General features: G+C 34.6%; 2 protein-coding genes across 2 annotated transcripts; one reads left to right on the forward strand and one right to left on the reverse strand.

Moving 5' to 3' along the window:
• The first annotated feature begins 11307 nt into the window (after positions 1 to 11307).
• Positions 11308 to 12586, forward strand: LOC118267164 (INO80 complex subunit B). The gene is made up of 3 exons (XM_035580983.2): positions 11308 to 11515; positions 11595 to 11950; positions 12030 to 12586. The coding sequence occupies exons 1-3, from the start codon at positions 11464 to 11466 to the stop codon at positions 12564 to 12566; spliced, it is 945 nt and encodes a 314-aa protein (XP_035436876.1). The 5' UTR covers positions 11308 to 11463; the 3' UTR covers positions 12567 to 12586.
• A 690-nt stretch (positions 12587 to 13276) lies between these two features.
• LOC118266939 (BTB/POZ domain-containing adapter for CUL3-mediated RhoA degradation protein 3) lies at positions 13277 to 16314 on the reverse strand. The gene is made up of 3 exons (XM_035580598.2): positions 15908 to 16314; positions 15530 to 15789; positions 13277 to 15436 (listed from the first exon to the last, which is right to left on the reverse strand). Exons 1-3 carry the CDS (start codon positions 16071 to 16073, stop codon positions 14984 to 14986), a joined length of 879 nt encoding a protein of 292 aa, XP_035436491.1. The 5' UTR covers positions 16074 to 16314; the 3' UTR covers positions 13277 to 14983.
• Between the last annotated feature and the right edge of the window lie 92 nt (positions 16315 to 16406).

Here is a 16406-nt window from a genome sequence, read left to right on the forward strand (position 1 = left end):
TTGTCGACATGATCATATATGTATGTATTTATGTATGTATTTAATTTATATTTTATTTTGTATGTATTATTTTGTCTATTGTGTAGTTTTTTTTTTCTTGATATTTGTTGTTTAGTTAGTAGTTTTTATTTATAGAATGTGTTTGTAGTTTTAAATTTTTATTTTTTTTTTGCGCACGTTGATTACCCGCCTATATAAAATCTCTGTTTAGCTTTAAGGTTTGCTGTCAGAGAACCCAATTCTGGGTTAAGCTCGCCTTTGTACATAAGCTTTCAAAATTGTATGTATCTGTTTGTATTTGTGTGTGTGCAATAAAGTATAATTAATTAATAATTTGAATAATTCTTTTTGAAGACCCATTTATAGAAAATGGTTCCGTACAAAATACAGTTCACGTCAGTGATGAAATGGAGAATAATTCATTTGTGGACAGCGATTCCAGGTGTGACAGTTTTTCAGATTGTTTGATTGATTCAACTGAAGAAAAAACCAGCAACTACGAGATGGTTTGAAGCATTGGGCTATTAATTATAATATTTCACACGAAGCAATAAAAACTCTGCCTCGTTGGTCGAGTGGTTGCAAGGGGCAAGGGGTCTCTGGTTCGATTCCCGAGCCTTTTTCGGTTTTTCGAAAATTTCTCAGTAGTAGCACGGAGTCTGGAAATGGCTCACCACCTATTACATGGGACTTACAATATAAATAATTATGAAATGTGGCTGTACACAGTGGCATTACGTGCCATAATGTGCACCTCTACCTACCCCTTCGGGGATTAAAGGTGTGACGATATGTATGTATGTAGTTATACTTCTCTGACGTCATACGTAGTACCTACACAGATTTATAAACCATAACATTTATTCATTAACAAAAGTATTCATCATATTTATGGAATAAGGACAAAAAATAAAACAAAAATAACAAACAAGCTCAAAAGGAACCCTAATTTCATGTAATGGTGGATGTAATCTATCATAATGAGTACTATAGTAGAGTTAAGGAAGCTGGAACTATGTTTATAACTTAAAATAAGAAATTATTTTAGTAAAAGCTCATTAATTCGAAGGGGGCATTCAAATATGTCGTAAATCCATACATAGTTTATCAGTAAAATTACAGTCGCACAACATTTTCCTCGTAAGAGACGAATAATTCGATTAAGTACAAAATAATATCTTAGTCACCACGATACCCCGTCACTTTTCTTATTTTTTTATTTCTCTTCTAAAACACTGAGACACTGCAGCGACGTGAACGAATGTAAAATGAATGAATGATGAATTTTAGTGATGTAATGGAATCATGAACTCTTTTACAGTACCCAAAAACACTTTAGTAGTGCTGCGGTGGCTTATATATCACCAAATAGAGATTGCGTTACTGTAACATCAACTGCAATGGGCCAAAATTGTCATGCCTGATACCCTTATAGTTCTACTTTAACACTGAATGGAGATATAATTGCGCCACTTTCTTTGTAGATGCACCTTCTTTGGCCTTTTATTTGACCACCGTTTAGTTTTTACAAAACGTTCTATGGCCTTCTATAAAACTAACTTTTGTTGGTTGGGCATCCATCTTTATGAAACGCCATCTTTATAATCTAAAACACAGAACGAAATCTCCATAGGCATCTACACTTTGGAACGAGAAAATAGCTTCACTAAAGGACTGACCGATAGACAGATATTTTTTAATATAATAATATTTACTTTGACATTCAAATGCCTTCCTGGTCTGTTTGAAATAAATAAATTTGACTATGACTTTGGGGAATAAATCTAGGTTTTGTTTGTACAAAGTGATCTATCCTATGTTCAAGTATTCATTGCTAATTTATACCGTAGTCGCTAAACGAGACTCGATAACTATTGCCTTCCCCAGACAGTCGTCAAATGTATAGCGCTTGGCTTTTTATTTCTCCGTCTCTATTAATACCTTTAAATAGAACTATGTGTTTGTTTGTTGCTGCTATATAGAAAGTACCTGAATAAACAACAGTTACGAATAACTCCTTAATACAGCAGCAATTTTTATGTACAAAATAGTAAATTAATATTTAAGTTAATTGAACTATGTTTAGGATACCATGGATCTAGCACGGTCTATGCGTGACCGTGAAGATAATTAAAAAAAAATCTCATTATTTCCTTGACTATCAAACACAATCGATTGCTTTTTTGTTTTTGGTAATTCAGTCAGAAGTTGAAATGTGCACTTATCTCCAGTTATACTCGTATAAAGCACATCTCTATAGTTAATATCACATTGTCATATTATTAAAATATAGCACACATAACAAAACTCTAAGTAATCAATGAAAATTCCGATAATCATCATCATTCATTGATGATGAAACGTTATTCATTGAACAACGTTTATTCTTTCAAACGACAAGACGGTCAGTCAATAGATTTGGCAGACCATTAATGTTTAAATGTGGTACCTATCAATGTGGTAGACACAAAATATTGTTGTTTTGTACCAACTGTTAATTTAAAAATTGCATTATTAATAAATCTCTCGGGGAACATACCGAACGGAACCACGAGCAAAAGTTAGCATCTTAATAAAACAAACAAGATTTTTGTTCGTGCCAATATACATTTATGTTAACAAAGTTACGGATTTAGAACACCAGAGCCCTCTAGGGACAGTCCTCTTCATTAACAATGCAAAAAATGTATTACAAACTCTTTCTGTTTAGCATCTCCCCTCCCTTGTTCGTATTTCATAGAAACTTTGTTAAAAACACTTGGAATAAATTTGACATAGAAATCTACATCAGTGCTTTCATTATTTTTTCATATGTTTTTTTATGAAAGTCACCTAAATAATGTTGACCCATATGAACCTTACATGGTTAACTTTTTAAATTTTCATTCCATACTAACTCTTACTTTAACTAAAACTAAAAAATCACGGTTTACTCTACTAATTTAGAGAAAAGCTCTACTAATTTCGAGTCATAGTCATAGTCTCTTCGTAGTTCCAGTGGGCTGCTGGATGTCGCTGCGTATGAGCACGCGGCTCATGATGAAGAGTCTTAGAAAATCGTGATTTTTAGTTAATTTGTGTATGTCTCACGATAGTTATTTTTGTAATAGTTGTTCAATAATTTATGCAATATCAGCCAAAGCAATCATATAGAGCACTAAACATAAAATATCCAATAAACTATGGCACTTAGGCACCTATATGTATAAACTCACACAAAAACTTTATATCAAAGCAATCGTCCTTACTTCGAAACCTAAATTATCTACCAATAACAATTTCCTACAAAAATACTGAAGATGGTTACTATCCTATGTAAATAAAGGACGTCCCAAATTAGGAGCTAGTCTCGGCACACGTGTACAACTAGAACAAAAACAGATAGACATAAGTTAGGTCGTTACGCTTAACCTAACAACCGCAAGTCGACAAATCCCTAAAGATTGATGTCCACAAACATATTTCTTAACCTACGAAATAATGTGTTGTTTCTAAACATTAGCGCTTAACATATAAAGGAGAATGCTCGAATTGGTGAGTAGGGACTAATTTGAACCGTACCGCGGGCGCCATGATAAAATGACGTCATTATCAGCTCAAAGGGTTGCGAAAAAGATATTACAGCAACGAGACGTTTTGGTGGCGTTATAAATATAATAATTGTGTACTTTGCGGTAATGGCGGGCGATGGAACGGTTCCGAACGCGATGATACTCGAGCAAACATTTACGAAAAAAAAATATTTTTTGTACAAATGTTTCGTTCTTCTCCAACAAAGATTGTGTGGGTTGTAGAAAATTCTGTACTTACATATTGGGTTTTTTTATTGGTCAATTACAGTTCGGTATTATAATGTAACCCTGTGTTACTGCAGAGTAGAAGGTATACATTTATCACCCAATTCTTCTCCTGGGTGTCTTTAATGCCTCTCCTGTTTAGGCACAATAGAAAATACATTGTGTTTCGCCTATTTACATTCCGTTACAACGAGTTTACCAAAAAAATCGATCGAGGATCAATCGACTACTCGGACAACATGGTAGTCGGAAACGAAAGACCTATAAAACATTATATTTCGAACGCCGAATAAAAAACCGTGAATTTTATAAGACTTTATTTGACGTGAAATATTTCCACGTCAAACACAATGTTGTGTTGTATGCACGTCAAGTCAAACCAAGTTAAAGTGAAAATGTACGGGAATTTCACGCTTTTCACATAGTAACCATATTGTATACTTTTTAATATAGTGGAAGGAGGATTTTGGTTCAGTCAGGAGGCGGTAACAGATCACCAGTTTCACATGATGACGTTGTGAAGGCGGAAATTAAATTCTGGTGAAAGTTACGAGGTAATAACTTGCATAGAACATGACGAAATAATGGAAAATTAAAAGAAATACTGTCCTAGTTTTCTTAATAAAACATTTAATGTAAGAGGATGCTGCGTAAAACTTTTAGTGTTGAGGTTTTAGTCCAGATTAGGTTTTAGCGTTTCAGTGTAATAGAGTGTGAGACTTTAATAAAACTTTTTAGGTATTAAACTTCTGGGAGTTTAGTAGACTGGTCTAGTGATCTAGCTTTGAACTAAATGTTTAAGTCTTTGACTGCTAATAGAAAACTGTTGAAGGCAAATCCTCCGCTAACGTCTGTCACCGATGACCACCACGGCGTTCTAGGTGTTAACCATGAATACTGTAACTTTCAATCAGTACCGTACCGATACTAATGATTAACAAATCATCAATATATTCACCATCATCAACAACCTATGATAGACCGCTGCTGATAGACTATAAGCTTCTGTTACTCACGTAACTGTTTGACAAGAAACTCGACTAGTTTCAAGCCATGCTAGAGGCTCATATTCATAAGCAGCATTCCGCGACTAATAGTAATTTAGTATTTCACACGATAGTTATAATAAAATTATAGGGGAATTTGCCATAATTTCAACACTTCTAATGTATGGATAGTCAGCTTTAAAAGTTAAACGCTGTGGTGGTCACTGGTGACTGACGTTAGCGAAGGATTTGCCTTCAACAGTTTACTATTAGCAGTCAAAGACTTACTGGAAAGAAGTATAGATATTTCTAATGACCGCTATCACGTTCATAAGCTAACATGTGAACCATCGCTATATCTCTGTATGGTGCCAAAAATGTAATTGAAATCACGTTTCATAGTCACGCACAGGCTGTGGAGTCACACTTGGAGCTGGCAGAATGCCAGACACCGCCGGTATCAGTCAGACTTTTACGACTTCCACCTATGGGAAACAAATTGATACGTTACCTTTATTTTGTTAGTTGTGGTCTCGTCAAATGTCAAATGTGGTTTTGAATGAGAGGTTGTTCTTTCCACGTTTTCGACGCACAGAATTCCTATTGTTATTGTTTTGAGTTATCTAGTAAAACAAACAAACTCAGCAATTATGAAGTGAAGTCGGTAGATATCTGGATAATCTTCTACTTTAGGGATTGTTGTTTTCAAGTCTTCCCAAACGTGGGTGAGCCATGCTTCGGCAAGAATGGGGCGGCTCGACCGGACTGATACCACGGCTTTAAAGAAAACCGACGTGAAACAACGTTTGCTTCACGCCGGGAAGTAAGCAAGGAAGTATTTCATTGTATGAATGAAGTTACCGGAGGCAGAATTCCCCTCTTCCCGATCTTCCCAATCCCCAATTCCGCAACAAGCCTTAAAATCCTAACCGGCAACGCACTTGTAACACCTCTGGTATTTCGAGTGTTCATGGGCGTCAGCGACTGCTTACCATCAGGTGATCCGTCTGCTCGTTTTCAGCTTATACCATAAAACAAACTCGTACTAAGAGTACTGTATTGCGTATGAGTTTACAAACACAAATTGACGTAGCTTCATACATAGTTATGGCACCAAGACACAACAATTTTTGGATTATTCAAAGAGTTGTTCTAGAACTCGCACTTGCCTTCTCACCTCTGTCTAGAGTGTCTAGTGTCTGTCCAATAACGTTTTTGTCCAGGGACAAAGCGGTATTACGTTATTGTTTTCAAACTTTTACAAAGTACCCACCAATTTAGATGATTTCTTGTCTACCTTTCGCAATATCAGAAGCTACGAGAAAGAAAAAAATTCGCGACGTTTTTCACAGAAACAAAGAAAAATAATTTCAACAACAAAGTTTAATGATTACATTACGGTAGAGACGCCTTTGTTTATTACACCGTAATTAATACTCAAGTTGTACAGCCAAGCATTACTTGGGAACATTGAATAATTAATTTAAGGGCAGCCCGCGAGCGGTCAACTTTTGATACGAAAGAACAAGAAGAATAAAAACAAAAGTTTCCTTCGTTCCTTGATGGGATTGCAGTTAAACCTTTGTCGTCTAATACCTCTTTACGGAACGACCGTCTTATTGAAAAGGGAAATAGATACCCCAATAAACGCTGGCAAGGCCCTGGGCAAGTATACATCTGTTTATATTCAGTGTAGCGGGGAAGTTGTTTAACTTTATTTAATTTAAACTAACCTGGTGTTGGAAATAGACGTTGTTTTTGCATAGCGAAGCCAGTCTTTGTTTATTTACGTTTTCTATAAGAGCTTAGAAGAAAGGCCTACGGCATTAAGTCCTCCGTAGGTATGTACTAGATTAAGTGCACGAAGTTTGAATAAATAATAATTTGTGTACACTTCCATAGTGCATACAGGAATAATCGCAGGATGATGTCCCATTTCACATAGATTAAAATTTTTCAACGAGCCTCTGCGAGTTAGCTTTGGCTCCACGTAGACCTTCCAAAGGTCCGGGACCCTGTGGTCCCGTAAACGGAAAACAACAAACAAAATAATAATAATCTAAAGGTTTTATATCGGAATTTTCACACTCTTTTCACGTAAAGGAACAAAAAACAGAAAATACAATCGTACAGATTTTAAACAGAAAGTAGATCATAATAAATAAGCCAACGACACCTTCCAATAACAACTTATTTTACAAAAAACATCCAAATACAAACTTCAATACACCTACAAGTATAGTATAAGCAAGCTATTGTTTAAGTTTTCCATCAAATTAGGTGCTTACGTTTACATGTCCGCTTCGGTTGACCTTTGTAGCAACTCGTAGCCAATGAGCTGCGATAATTCCCTGGCATTGAACGGGACTATGCTTTGTAAACAATAGGATTATATTAATAGATTCGATCATTCGTACACAAGGATTAAATTGAAGGTTAGTTCTAGTGACCTTCCAGAAAGATCTGAGGGTACGTGTTGGGTAAGAAACTTGCTGAATACTGATCAAAACCTGTCTTTGAGACTGGGTCAAAGGTGAATCTGCTGTACTCAGGTGTGGAATTCTGATGTGTTTTCTGGGTCATACGAAATATGATGTAGGTATGTATGTACTTATTTTACTTGGCTATTTTTCTTAAAAACTTACCCACACCGAAATGGTATGTTTTAAGTAAGGGAGATTTATAAGGCATGTATGTATATTTATAAATATTTTACAATACAACTTTTTTTTTAAAGGGAACCGCCTTCGATTTTCTTTTATTCTACTTTTGTCAGTTACGCAACTAGACAATTTACGCAACCAGGCTGCCTGTATAGAGACACAGGAACAAACACTAGAATTGATTTGGTCACCAAATTACTTGGTGGCGCAACCACAGACACCAGGAGTAGTCCAGCGGATGCCAGATGAAACTCTTTATGTGACATTTGGTTGGTTGTGCAACCTGGTTGTACGAACATGTGTAACAAGGCTCTTACATGTGATGTTATTACAACGTGCGCTAAGCTTCCATCAATCAGCGTTGCAAATGCGGAGATTTTGGCTTAAAATACAAATGCTACGAGGATTTTAATTCCACAAAAACCAAGCTTAACAACGACACGTGTGCAGGAAAATGTAAAAACAATATTTAATCCTCTATCACATGTTGAATAAATAATAAAATAAAAGCAGGAAATATCACAATTATTATACAGGTGACGTTTCAATTTTTATTGAAAAACTACAATTGCTACTACTCATGGTAATCCAGTGGTGTAAATATTATAATTCCCAATCCCCGATTCCCCAACTACCCTTAAATTCCTAACCCACAAGAGGCCGGCAATGCACGTGTAACGCCTCTGGTGCTATGGGTGTCCATGATTGCTTACTACTGATGCGTCTGATTGCTTACTTTATGAAATCTAAAAAAGGTAATAGATGAGAGATGTCTGTGACCTGTTGTTACATCAAGGACTTTAGGTATTCAAATTAATCCAGACTTTATCAATATACTCCTAAGTCTAAGTCTATTGAATTAATTGTCGAACTTTGAGTTAAGTTTTATCTAACACGCGTAAGTAATAACGATAAAGTATCGTAAGTAATAAGATAAAATTAAATAATTACACTTAAGCTGTACTAGGTATTCTCAGGTATTCGAAAATTTCTCAGTAGTAGCACGGACTCTGGAATTGTGCCCAGTATATGGCGATAGGCTCACCCCCTACCTATTACATGGGACTTATTACACAAATGGTGACAAGTGGGTGTACAGTGTATAGCGGCAATACGTGCCGTAATGTGCACCTCTGCCTACCCCTTCGGGAATAAAAGGTGTTTACTATAATTTAGTTGTCGATCTAGTTCATGCAATACCATGCCCGACTGCTGTTCGGCACTACTTAACCAATGAGGCTGTCAATACAATATTTATAAGACATCATTAAAAACTCACTCCAAGTTTCTTTAGACTAGACCGTAGGTGTGGTTTTAATGATACATAATAATATGTATTAACATTGACCTTAAAGTAGGTCTGCCTGAATTTCTAACCCGAAAGAATAGGTATATAATTATTTAAGTAAAATAATGAACATCTACTTTTAATATACAATATAAAAAGGTCAAGTTTCATTAAATATTACTTTAAAACTTTTAACCTTTAATAAATCACTAAATGCTATTTTTACAGGATAATACCTGCTATGCCCTTCTCAAAATAGGTAACATTGATGTACTAGGCTTAGGTAGGCTTCCAAAAATATTTTACACTGAAACGACAGACAGACGGATTCTATTTTAAGCCTGTCTTGTCTAGATAAATCTAAGAATTCGTAGCGCCTCGTAGCTACCTGCTACGCCAATGCTACAACGTGCTACAGCTTTTCGTAGTAACTTAAAGTGGCTCTAGTCGTTCTTTTTCCCACACAAATATCAGGGTGATTTTCCACCACTGTTTAGCATCGTACATCAAAAATTAAACTTGATAAATTAACATATTTCATTATTTTTTTGTTAAAAATAGGTTGTTACTCTATTGTTTCACACAAAATGCTGCATTATGCGAAATCGATGAAGCGTTACAGGCAAAACTTAATGAACACATGGGAGCTATTAATAACCATTAGTATATCGCCGTCACAATACATAATAGTTAATGCTGCAATACATTTACATTAATACACAATCACGCCTTTTATTCCCCAAAGATATGAGTACCTATACATTTCAAAATACTTGAGAATAGCGCGTGATGAAAACTAAATGAATCGTATAGTGAAAGCTACTAAAAGTTTCACATCAATAGATTAATTTTATATTGTCAAATTATCCACCAGTTCAACTAACCGAAGCTTAATCAGGGGGCCTCAAATATAAGTATCCACAAACCTACAACTTTTTACTAAAGGTTCGTTCTAACCTCAATGTAAACATTGATAACAGCTAAATAAATTACAAAGAAATCGGAATCGACCTCCGGAAACTAATTACAAATTAATAATGTACGACGTATGTATGTACCTACGTATTGCGTAATGAAAAGCTATAACTATAGTTATTTGTAAGTGTTTGCGATGTTGATCGGTTACTCGAAATCCTTTAACTTTGACGTACAAATATAACTACTTCATAGAACCACTTACTGATTTCAAGAAATTAATTTAAGTTGTTCGTTCGTAGTCTAGAAAATCAATTGATGTTCTAAATCAAATCACGGCGTAGGTAGAAGTGTTTGGATTAGTAACGCTAAATGAACATTTGTAACGTTTTCTCATTTTTGACGTAGTCAGAGACATTTAATGATTACGAACTTAAACTATTTCTTGGTAACAATTTTGTTTTGAAAACAATTGCTTAGGACTGGGTTAAGTAACTATTCAATGTGACTCTCATCCGAATTGTTTCATACTTTCCTTTTAAATTTGTCCCCCATATTTCCGATTTTTTATACAATGTGATAGGGGTGAGACTTCTAACCCGTTAAGGCTGAGTTCTACATCTAATTTTATCGATAAAAGTCGGGGGTCGAAGTGGTCGAACGACTGCCCTAAAAGTTATGGCTATTTTAATATTTTTTTAACTTTTTTTGATATCAAAGGTTGTATGCGTCGTAGAAACAAAAAAAAACGACAAACGGTAGCTAATAACCTTGGCTAACTAATTCATTACCTTTTTCATATGTTTGATAATGTTTTGGTGAGAAAAAAAATCATTTGTGAATTATTTTTACCGAAAAAATTACAATTTTTCAATATTTTCAATTAGGGGTTCAACCCCTCATATTATTTTTTTTGTCGATAAAATTAGGTGTAGTACTCAACCTTAACGGGTTAGAAGTCTCGCCCCTATCACATTGTATAAACGACACAGAAGTCTGTACACGAAAATGTCATCAAAACCACTAAGCTTTGATAGTTTAAACTGCGATAACAAAACGCTAACAGCTCCGAACAATAAAAGCTGAAACCCTAACTTCAGAGTTCATAGCGCCATTAGTGCTATAAAGCGTAATCTCAGATATAAGGAAGCTGTGCACCTAATGCACCATGCCACTTAAGTTCGAACTACGTTCCGGAAGTACCTCGACATCCGACATTATAGCCAACACGCTCTGCGGAAAGTAAACCCAGCTATTAGCACGCCATTGAACAAAAAAAAGTTTTAATAATTTTTAATATTACAAATCATTATTTTATTATTAGTGTCTTAATATGTAATGGCAATTAATGTGTCTTTCTTCTGTGTCTAAAAACAAAAAATATGAAGATATCACATAACGTATAAAATAATATCACCACACAATACTACTCTTGCTGGTGGTATGTGGTGTTCCACTATATTAGAGTTGAAAAGGATTTTAACGGTTGAAAAGGTAAAATATGAATAAAACAGAATAATGTGTGATGTGCTGGCCATCAGTATTTTCCAATTTATTTGTCATATTATGATTTTATTTTTCTTTACTTAAAAGACACGAAGCCAAACGTATTTTATAAAATTTTTGTAATTTCTTTGATAACTAATATAATCTGTCAAATGTCAAATTATTAGATGTTTTTTTTTTCATTCTTGAAAATCTTGAAATGCGAGTCAATACATGAAGAAATAAAGTGCTTATAAATACACAGAAAAAAACTTATAAACTAAATAATAAGCTGGAGCAAAACAAAAGTAAAATTAAGTAAATTGAAAATGGTCCGCAGACATCGTGAACAGAGCACAACTGAGGACGAAATCGTAATTGGTAAATACATCTAAACTTTGTTTTGTTGACAATCAATAATCACAATGCTCTAAATATTAATAAAAATGACGATTTATAGACACGCCGCCGCCGAAAAAACATAAAAGGCATAAGCACAAAAAGCATAAGAAGAGAAAAGTAGAAAATGAATACGATAGCGAATCGTCGATCGACGTATCGTACGAGGACGCTGTGGCCAAGCCGTATAAAATTAAAGTAAAAGGACGCGACGTACCAGGAACATCTGCTGCCGATTTATTAAAAGCGCAAACAATGAAGTCCTCCTCTGACTCTCGGAGGTCCATACCTGGCTCCTCGTCTAGCACTCCGCCAAAAGCATCATCATCAAAGAAAAAGAAGAAAGGAAGAGACAGTGGCACTTCTAGTGAGGAAGAAAGATGGCTAGACGCTATAAAATCTGGCAAACTAGAAGAAGTAAGTACAATAATATTAAATCTATATCAATTCCATTACTCATGTCCTTATTTTAAATCTGTTTTAATTATAATTTCAGGTTGATGAAGAACTTAAGAAAATCAAACCAAAGGATCCTAAAATGATGACAGCTAGGCAACGGGCCATGTATGAGAGAGGTACTGATAAAGAGACCAGTCCTGGAGGGGAAGTTCTCCTGGCATTGCCTTCAGGATACAAAGAAAAAGTAATGACTGAAGAAGCCATACAGAAAGCTGCATTAAAATCACAAAAACGTAAACAAATGGCTGATGAGAAACGAGAAAAAGATAAAAAGAAAACTATGGACAGGCTTTTGAAGAAACAAGAATCAAAACTGAAGAACATGTCAAAAGGGAAACCTACCAGGAAGTTGGAACCAATGATTGTTTATAAAAACAGCAATAGTGAAATCTCATTATCTCTGCCACCTGGTGTGCCGTTCCCATTGGAGAAGCAATGTCCAATAGATCCTCCAAAACCCATGAAGTGTGGTGTTGACGGATGTGACAATATTAAAAAGTACAACTGTTCCAAAACTGGAATTCCTCTATGCAGTTTAGAATGTTATAAAAGAAATCTTTTAGCTATTCAATAAAGTTTATTTTAGCTATTCTATATTAGGTATTTTATTTTTGTTCTCCCCACATAACAGAATGTAGCTATGTATCGTAATAGACAGAAGTCTTAGCTACAACTGAACAATAATATCTCTATTTTTATAAACATCCATAATTATAATCAATAGAATGGACTTGGTTGCCATAAAGAAGAGAAAAAATATATAATCAATCAATAGTAACTGTTCAAGTTTAGGTTCTATTATTCTTACTTACTCTTGATTTTTCAATTCAATAACTGAACCCAATATAATGTACATATTGTACCTACTTTTACCCAACTTAAAAAAAGTACTTCGAAGTTGTGGACTGAAGTTTCAAAGCTTTCAAATGCATATTTTTGTACAAATTGAATGCTAGCGACTTCTCTATCCCTGTAGTAGAACTTGCTATACTATATAATATAGGTTTCACTTTCACCGTTTGGGTATACATGCAAGTTTTCTCAACCCTAAAAGCATTTTGTTCCTACCTAATTGAATAGATGGCTCTGTTGTTAATTAAAGAATAAGAATAGAAATTCTATATTTCTCAATTCTTTTCCCGAATTGTTTGTAAAAGGAAACATCTTTAGTTGTTTCAAAAATTATATACCTATTTGAGTCTTATAGATGACTGTTGCCAGACAATAACTGCAAGTGTCGGAATACCTGAAAAAGAATTCTTAGGTTAAAATAAAACTATAAAGGACAGCTAAACAGTGAGCATATAATATTTTAAGGATATAACAAGTTATAGGTGTTATAAATTTGACAATAATCATTCTCATCATTCTCCGCTCAATGGCTTCTCTATCATAATGAAACCAGTCTTCAAATGTACTAGGAGGGACTCCTTTCTCATTCTCAATTTGTACAATGGCCAGTACTAACTCTAATCTTCATATTCAATCAGTTTATTTAGCCTCTTATACCATCCATCATTCTTAATTTGCTAAATCTACTATAATAGAGTGAAATATGTCTTCTTGCCATTTGGTACTAGTATCTTGTAGAATATAAATCAATCTTTGCACTATGTATACTAATATGAGTCACAAATTGGAAAATGTGACACACACACAACATCAATATAATCTGAAAACTATCTAAAGGAGATACTCTCCAATCCTTCTATTTCGCCTAACAAAGTCTTATGAAACAATCATTTCAGACTAGACTGTGATTAATTACTTGAATAACCTTAATACCATTCCACATTTCTTTTTTCTATCTCACAATAATTACTTATCAATTTACTACTATTACATTAGCTATATAATTTGGCAAAATCATACACACCTTGAATTACTAAGATAAAGAGTTAAGAATTTGTATTTAGTATTTACTTCTACCAATTGAAGATTTACTATACCACATTTTTAATGTATTTCTTAGAATATTTACAATAAAACATGAAGTATTATGGCAATTGGTGGTGGCAAATATCATAATAGTGCAATGCAGTAATCTATTATATCATATAAATAGTTGAATATTCAATTCAGACACCAATTATTTTATTCCTAGAATCAACTACCACTTGAATTCTACTAATCCCCTAATGGGAAATAAGAATAAATCTTAACAACAAAAATTGGTATTAAATTATGAGCTTCATCTATTTAAGATGTTTCAGGAACAAGTTTCTAATACTAGACAACATTGATTTGGCAAATCACTTGAGCTGTGTAAGTCGTGTGATAAATATAAGCGTAAAAATACATTAGGATTATGACATAGATGTACTGCAAAGCTTGTACATATTGTTTCACATACAATCTTAGATAGAATATTACACTATTTTACACTTGTATAAACAACACATCATGCAACATTTAATCATGTACATTTCCTTGTCTCTAGACATCCAATCATACTTCCGTCACTAACGGCTTGTGATGTTGCATATGACAAATGCATTCTTTTCTTTGCATCCCAATTTACTACATCTAATACACATCAACAACAAATACTGTAGAATTTACCAAATACATTTATGAATCGTATACTAGACATCAATCAATATTTTATGACACTACCACATGTGTAGACCAGATCATGAATATAAGATATGTAGTAGTCCTGCATCATATTTAACACTTTTAATGTCATATTTCTTCTAATCAACTTCTGGTAGAATTTACTCACTAGACACAGAATAGACACAGACACATAGTAATAGAAGAAAGTTGTCCATAGATCTGACTATACTCATAAATGCCTTATGCCATTTTCATTCCTCCACAATCAAGAGAGCCATGGAAAAGTGGTCAAACTGACCATTGAAGGACACAGCTCAGTAAAGTCTACAGACCAAAGCAAGGCAGCCAGCAAAATGGCAACAAGAAGCCAGCCTGGTATCAGACATTAGTCCGTTTCGAGCTTCGAAGGCGCGCCAAGCCCGACTGTAACCGCTAAGATTGATTATTCTGCTTATTTGATCTGAGTCGCGCTAAGCCAGATCGCTCCTCTTCCTCATCGCTAGTGCAAGACAGTCCACCGACAGCGCCACGTGATGAAGTCGCCTGTATTAAATCTTGATCAGGTCCATTTCTGCTTTCATACAGTAAAATTCCCAAAGTTTCTTCATATATCCTGGCTTCAGGGAATTCAACTTTAGTGTGCTTCTTGTCAGTAGCATACACAATGGATGTGCAGCAGACTTCAGCGCATTTTTTGCCATGTCCAAAGAATGACCAGCAGCAGATCTCATTTGAGCCAATCACATCCTTTATGAACAACACACGGCCACTGAAGCGCAGTGAGAGCTTGTCAAACAGCTCGATGTTCTTCAGCAAATTGTCATCAGATGTACTTGTGTATGAATATTTGTTGTTATGTCGGTTAATCAAGAGTTTGACAACAGGCTGAAAAAATTATAAAATAATTATCATTTGATTAATTTACATTACATAAAAAATAATGAAAAAAAATTAAATTAAACTAAACAGTTTAGATACCTTAGAAGTTGACATTATCAGCAATTGTTCTTCCTTGTGTGAAGTGATCAAAGGAACTCTGCAAATAGGTTCAGCTTCTCTTTCTTTTTTGGCCAACGCCTGTTGACAAGACTCAGTCAGTTCTTCAATCAAAAAGTACTTGGCTTCTGCCAACAGTTCCATGATTTCACGGTAACTATCGGGCAGGGCAACAGTACCATCTCGAAGATAGTTCAGTATGGTGCCAAAATGTTTACCACATCGGTCAATGAGTATCCAGCCTGCAGGAGTAAAAAGTTAAATGAGTTGATTTCGTAACTATATTTTTTCCTTTAAATAGTCATTGCGCACAGATAAATATGTGTGATAACAACATTAAATAGAACAAACTACGAATACCTTCCGAATCTGTTAGTACTTCCATCCGGCCACTGAACATCGTTCTCAGCATGTTATCACTCTTGGTCAGTGTACCGATAGTTGTATAGAACAGGGTACCACCCACGTTTAGCTTAACATATTGCGATGGACTGCCTTTTATCAATGTTTTGTGGTCGCCCGACATTTTAGCAACCAAAAAATAGACTTGACGATGTTCGAATACAATACGAGTTATGCGTAATAACGACGACTCGTATTGCAATTTGACCGAAATAATAATGTATTATTTCGTTTTAAAGATATATTTCCACTTTTTCACTACATAGTCATTAAGATTTAAGTGAACTGATAAAATAGAAATTTATTTTACCAAACCAACACCTAAAATCCCGTAATTATCTATAATCATTCATAGATATTATAGAACTCCACAGACAGAAAATAATAAAAACAAAGGGAGATATTATTTCGTGTCAATGGTTACTATTCACGACAACTCTACTATCACTAATTAGAA

This window comes from Spodoptera frugiperda, chromosome 23 (genome assembly GCF_023101765.2).
Source record: "Spodoptera frugiperda isolate SF20-4 chromosome 23, AGI-APGP_CSIRO_Sfru_2.0, whole genome shotgun sequence".
In the NCBI taxonomy this organism is placed as follows: domain Eukaryota; kingdom Metazoa; phylum Arthropoda; class Insecta; order Lepidoptera; family Noctuidae; genus Spodoptera; species Spodoptera frugiperda.

Coding starts and splice junctions, on each gene's coding strand:
- LOC118267164 (XM_035580983.2), top strand. CDS start 11,464: ATGGTCCGCAGACATCGTGAACAGAGCACAACTGAGGACGAAATCGTA. Junction 11,516..11,594: donor TGAGGACGAAATCGTAATTG/GTAAATACATCT, acceptor GACGATTTATAG/ACACGCCGCCGCCGAAAAAA. Junction 11,951..12,029: donor AATCTGGCAAACTAGAAGAA/GTAAGTACAATA, acceptor TTATAATTTCAG/GTTGATGAAGAACTTAAGAA.
- LOC118266939 (XM_035580598.2), bottom strand. CDS start 16,073: ATGTCGGGCGACCACAAAACATTGATAAAAGGCAGTCCATCGCAATAT. Junction 15,790..15,907: donor AGTACTAACAGATTCGGAAG/GTATTCGTAGTT, acceptor TTACTCCTGCAG/GCTGGATACTCATTGACCGA. Junction 15,437..15,529: donor TGATAATGTCAACTTCTAAG/GTATCTAAACTG, acceptor TAATTTTTTCAG/CCTGTTGTCAAACTCTTGAT.